This window comes from Xiphophorus hellerii, chromosome 11 (genome assembly GCF_003331165.1).
Source record: "Xiphophorus hellerii strain 12219 chromosome 11, Xiphophorus_hellerii-4.1, whole genome shotgun sequence".
Taxonomy (NCBI): Eukaryota; Metazoa; Chordata; class Actinopteri; order Cyprinodontiformes; family Poeciliidae; genus Xiphophorus; species Xiphophorus hellerii.
Window position 1 is genome coordinate 9,056,392 of NC_045682.1, and position 6,000 is coordinate 9,062,391.

Here is a 6,000-nt window from a genome sequence, read left to right on the forward strand (position 1 = left end):
TCCCTTCCCCGAGTCGCCCACCCATGCTGAGAGAGGCCACTCAAAACCTAGAGAGGAGCGAATTCACTCAAGTGTATGCAGTAGAAGGGCTGGCGAGGAGCTGGTGCAGACAGAAAGGAGCAAACGGCGTGAGCGAGGGATGGATATCATGAGGGAGAGAGGGAGGGAGAACGTCCGACTCGGGCGTGGGGGTTAGCAGACGAGCCGAGTGTCAGCTGCCAGCTTGAGAGTGCAGTTGGCATCCATACGTGTCTGTGTACACACGAATGCACAAACATTTAATGTAGCACAACATAATAACCAAGTATATTAACGTAATACAAGTCGAGCTACAATTTTCGCTCCTAGTGCAAATGTGTTGCTTAAGACAAAAATGTTAAAACAAGCTTTAGGCAAGAAATTACATAACTTCTGAGTTGAGTAACACTTGTCCCTGATAAAAACAAATATACCTGCATGCCTGTGAGATGCTGCTCCATCATCTAATCAGTGATGTGAAGAAATCTTTTTCTCCATCTCTCTTGAAGGTGAGCAGCGAAGAGAGATGGAATGTCTCTTTAACCAGATCTGAAGTTTTGGGGCATTTCTGTAAGTTTGGTGAGATTTGGGTGCCCATTTTCTTTCTGGTCCTCCGTTATCATGTGATTGAGGTCCAAGTCAACACAACATACATGGAGAAGACGATGACTTGTATTAACTATGGCTTGCATAGTTGCCAAGGTTACTGTTGGAAATATTATATGGTTTGCGGACAGTTTTTTTGTTTGGTTCCAATACTAAGCAAGCCTAGTAGACTCGATTACTGCAATGGAATTTTTACTGGATTATCAAAAAAAGCAATAGGACAGCTGCAGCTTCTCCAGAATGCTGCTGCAAGAGTCCTAACTAAAACAAAAAGAGATCAGCATATCAGTCCAGTTCTAAGATCCCTGCACTGGCTGCCTGTTGCTCGAAGAATAGAATTTAAAATCTCCTTAATGGTTTATAAAGCACTTCGTAATAGAAACCCAGACTACATTTCTGATCTTCTTCAACCATATATACCACTCAGACAGATAGAAGCAACTACCGAAGCTCAAGTCTGGAAACTGTTCAAACACCCGCGTTATTGTCCAAGGTGGTTGTGAAGAGAGAGATCCAAAGTCGACATATAGTTCAACCCAACTTTGCAACCATCCATATGGACAAGCCCAATTCTTTACAACCAGATGAGACAAATGTTGACAAGAAGGACAAGAACAATGAGTGAAGGTGAAGCTCTTAAGCCTAACAACACTTTTTCAACTGTCAAGCATAGCGATACATTCGAGATGAGTCTGCAATGATAAGTTCAAAGACACGTTTGAGTCATGACATCATCATCTGAACTGGGCTTAAAGAGATAGTAATAATTCTGTATGTAAACTTCTGACTTTGAAACATTAATAAATAAATCTCTGAAATATTCTTTCTCTCATTATTGAGATATTTAAGCAAATAGAAATAATGTAGCAAATTCAAACTGACCTACAACAGGGGACGTTTGGTCTGATTTAACTTCAGACAGTAAAAAAAATTGTTTGCAAATGTCTGGTTTGAGTTTCATATGAAACCTAGTAGTTGTCAAATATTCAGCCAGATATACCAGAATGGGCACAAATCCTATAAAAAGTAGCCTTCAAAGATTATGATTCCTAAATGAGTGTTAGTCAAAACTTAAACTAAACAACAGCAGGGATCTCAGGTTTTAAATTCATTTCACACATTGTAGCTGTCAGACAATAAAACTCAGATCTCCATTTTACCTGATGTTTGTTTTCTTGTGAAGATGAATCTATTGATCACTCTTCACATCTGTCAGTCGTTTCCCTGATAAATAACTTTTGAAAAGTGCAAAATGTAACATCCGACTTTGACCAAATAACATGACTTTACATTTAAAACTCTTTTTTTATTAGTTTTTCCTGAAAAGTTCACATTTTGTCAGAGATTAACCTAAACTTCATCCCAAATGTTCTCAGTTAGGGTTTTTTTCCAGAAGCTACAGTTTGTCAAACATGGCTCTACTTTCCTACATTAGACCACATAGAAGGAGTCTGTCGTCTTAACAGGTTGTTGGATTATAATCCCAAACATATTGAACAACAGCCAATGAAACACTTTAAGCAAAGGCTGCAAGATGTTAAAAAAACATGGCATTGCTACATATCAAAATTAATATTTCATCAATACTCTATTTTTCTCCATCCCTGTTATGTCCCCACAACTCTCCCTGAGCTTTTGAATGTTGGTCACCAAGGGTGCATTCACACCAGCCCTGTAAAGTCCACTTTAATCAAACTCTAGTTAACTTGCCTAGAAAGTCCAGTTCATTTGGGGAGGTGTGAATGTGCAGTCCAACTCTAACGCGGACCGAAAAAACCCCCACCTTGGTCTCAGTTCGGTTAAAGAGAACTCTGGTGATGTTTGAATGCATGTGGATGCCGAGAGGACCGTAGATCACTCCAAAAGCAGGAAGCAAACGCATAGCATAGAGAATAGCATTCTGAGTAAATAAGACCAAAACAAATGTGTGAGTCTTGCGCTAACGGAAACAGTTTGTAGTATTTTAACAAAAAAAGAAAGAAATCCTACAACTGTTAAAATTTCCTGCCACTCCGTTTTTAACATTTTGTGAAGGAAATTGTACTCAGTGTCTTCCTAAGAGGTTTTCATGTAATTTCCTTCAGTGGTTCTTGGTGCAGCGCCACCACAGGTGAGGAGGTAAATAGTTTTTTTTTAAATGGTTTGATTCGTTTAACACCATGCAGTTTGAAAGCGAACCGCACCAGCTGAAAATGTAGCGAACGTTGCAATTTTGGTCCCCAATCAAACCGAGACTACTGGACTGTGAGGTGTGAAAACCCCATAAGATCCCGTAGCAGTTGTGGACATAAAAGATTATCAGAGTTCCTCTGACCTGGAAAGCAGAGTTATAAAACCTGACACCTGAAAAATTCAATTGATGACATTCTTTGCAGTCAGAAACTGGTCTCAGTAGTAATGAGTTGACATGTTGAATGGTATTGAAACAAAATGCAGTCAGCTTTAAACTTTAGCTTACAAGTCATTCATCCATCCATTTTCTGTTCACCCTTGTCCCTAATGGGGTCAGGAGGGTTGCCGGGGTCTATCTCCAGCTACGTTCCGGGCGAGAGGCGGGGTTCACCCTGGACAGGTCGCCAGTCTGTCGCACAAGTCTTCCAATAGTGTTTAATAAAAGTGGCAACTCCAGAAAAATAACTTTAAGCTTACTCTGATTATACAATTATGAATTTGCACTGAATATTTTACTAACAGCGATGATTTCAGGTGTACTTTCCCTTTCCTGCAAAGTTATATAAAGGACTTAAGGCTTGTGGTAAGTATCACCGAAATGATCTACAAAGTGTATTTAAGAAGTTCCAACACAAAAGGAGATTCCTTCCTTTCCTCCAGCCTCGGCAGCAAGCAGCACAGGGTGAACTGCAGGTGGCTTTTCCCTTTTATGAAGCCATCAGGGCAAACCCAATACGGCTGTCAAATCTCCTCAGCCTCACATCCAGCCATCACAAATTACAGGAGTGACAGCAGAGCAGAGTCAGCTGCTCACAGTCACCTCGGTGACCAGGCGCTCCCTCTGGCGGACAGAACAGGTCACGACTCACTTCGACACTTTTACAGGAAGAGGTTAATCAACTCACAGCATTTTAACGACATCCACACCGACCCACCATACTAATCCCGTTCCTCCTCACGTTTTGACGGAATGATCCCGAAGCTGGATGCTGCAGTCCACAAACTGCCGGCAAAACGTGCCGGAGCTAAAATAAAGCGAACTAAAACATCTGGGGAGGATGATGTAAAAAAAAAAACCCAATTGACTGCAAAATATTTCCATCTGAAGCCAAAAACGTCACATCTCTGGCAGACCTATAAATAAATTAAACCCAACTCCAAGTGAGAAGAAGCAGGTTTCAACGCAAGGTTTGTCACCGCTTATTAAATAAAACTGAACCGGTTCTTTATGTGTCGCCCGGTTCCAGGTGATGAACACATGAACTTGCAGACGTGCACACGACATTAGAAAAGTTGAAAAACAAGCAAGCGAGAAAATGCTATTTGAAAGGATGAAAAAAAATGCTGAGCTCAAACTTAAACACAGGACGCCGGTGGATACAGATACTGCACTTCGACTCACCTTGAGCGGCCGTTCCTCGGGTGCTGAATACACTTGCTATCAAAGTGGCCACATACCAAATCATAGTACTATAACCAACCAGAAAAAAGCCTCGTCATATCTCAAAGTCCCCCGTTCGGTGAGTCTGTCATTGCCCAGCTGCCCAGGACAAACAGAGATGGGCCGGTATCCTTGTTTCCCCGTTAACCGAGCCCTGGACCCTTCACCATCGGCGGTTTCCCCTCTCTCTTCCCCTCTCCTCCGCTCTCCTCGCGCATCCTGAGACAGATCACCTGCGCCAATGGGACGAGAGCAGGCGGCGCCGCGAGACCGAGAGCAGCCCTTCAGACAACCGCGGTCCCGCCTCCGCGCTTGTTGCATTGACGCGCGTGAGAGGATTTCAGCCGCTGATTGGTTACCTGTGCTGTCCCTTCCGCAGTCGGAGTGGTGCGTTCACTTGATGAAAATAAAAATAGATGAGAAGTTCCAAGCTTCCGATCAAGCAATTGATTCGCGCTTTGTTTTGAATGTTTCATCAATTTCATGCGATTAAACATAAAATAAATTATTTACTTTTGTTGGTGTCATTGTTTCAGGGTGGCCCAAATCAAAAACAGTATATTTATACCCGTTTGAAAATGAATATTTACTGATATGTGATTATTATTCGAACAACATCGCATCTATAATTTCTGATATTTAGAAAACTCTCAAATGTGGCGCTTTACGGCCTTTATAGTCTTTTCCATATCTGAACTGCTCATTGAAATACCTTTCAAAAGTATTGACAAGTACTTTTTTTAAAATGCAAAAGCTTGACATTTTTAGTCGCAGGGCCTGAATGTAGCCATGCAAAGGGAGCAGTTTCAAGTTGGGTTGGAGTGCGAAGCCGTAGCGGAGCTGCAGTATCATCCTGCGCAATAAGATGAGAGGAATCCTGTGCATCATCGCGACACGGACTGTAATCAGATCCCTTGTGGGAAAGTGAGACTGTCAAAATATGTACTAGCCTATACGTGACACAAAAAACAAACCCAAGAAGAGTGACTAAGAGGATTCAGCGTGACTCATCTCTATTGATAGGCTAACTCCGTCAATAACAGGTTAATATTCAACTGAGTCAGCCTGTGTTGCTCAGAGAGCATCCATCCTCCGTCAGAGCCAGGTCTATCCTACGTCCAGGAAGGAGGAGGTTCTGCTGTATGGCGTTAAGTAATCTGTTAAGGATTATTTCGGTTACATTAATACTACAAGCTAAAACTTAAGTTTGCATCAACGGAATAATGTAAACATGAGATGTCCTTAAATAGCAACTTTGTAACACTAGAGGTACAGGCAGCCTGACATTGTCTGGGGCCAGGATTTTATTTGGGAAAGAAACAAGCCCACAGCATCACAGATCCTCAACCATATAAAGTAGACATAAGGTTTTTTGGGTTTGTTTTTTTTTTCAAAGTATTCATCCTCTTGACTCACCAGAGTGTCTATGGTGGGAAACTTTAGTCTTAAGTTGCAGTCACAAAGTTTCTGGCACTATCCCATAGCTTATCCAAAATTATATGAATAAACCTGAAAAAATTAGAGTATTTTTAAGACATCAAGTCCTGAATTCGCAGAGTTCTGTGTTACATTAGATATGTTGTCACCGTACTTCAGTTAAAAACACACAGTCTATGAGTGCCCAGAAAACCATTCAAAAATGGTTATAAGAAAAATTGAGAAAGCCAGTCAGATTGTGTTATTTGAAACTACTGCAAATACTCAGCATGACTAGGGGAGTGAATTCTCATCGGCGCAGACAGAAAGTATGAGCAGCTTAGTAT

The 6,000-nt window shown here is 41.5% G+C and overlaps 1 protein-coding gene across 3 annotated transcripts in view; it reads right to left on the reverse strand.

Moving 5' to 3' along the window:
- Positions 1-4,494, reverse strand: part of igsf9bb (immunoglobulin superfamily, member 9Bb) — a 99,190-nt gene extending 94,696 nt beyond the window's left edge. For 2 of the 3 annotated variants that reach the window (XM_032576649.1, XM_032576648.1), the window contains exon 1: positions 4,199-4,493. In XM_032576649.1, the coding sequence (XP_032432540.1) occupies positions 4,199-4,262 (64 nt within the window). In that variant the 5' untranslated portion in view covers positions 4,263-4,493. Of the gene's footprint in view, positions 1-4,198 lie in introns of all 3 variants that reach the window. The other variant, XM_032576650.1, reaches the window with a different exon arrangement.
- Positions 4,495-6,000: the final 1,506 nt, after the last annotated feature.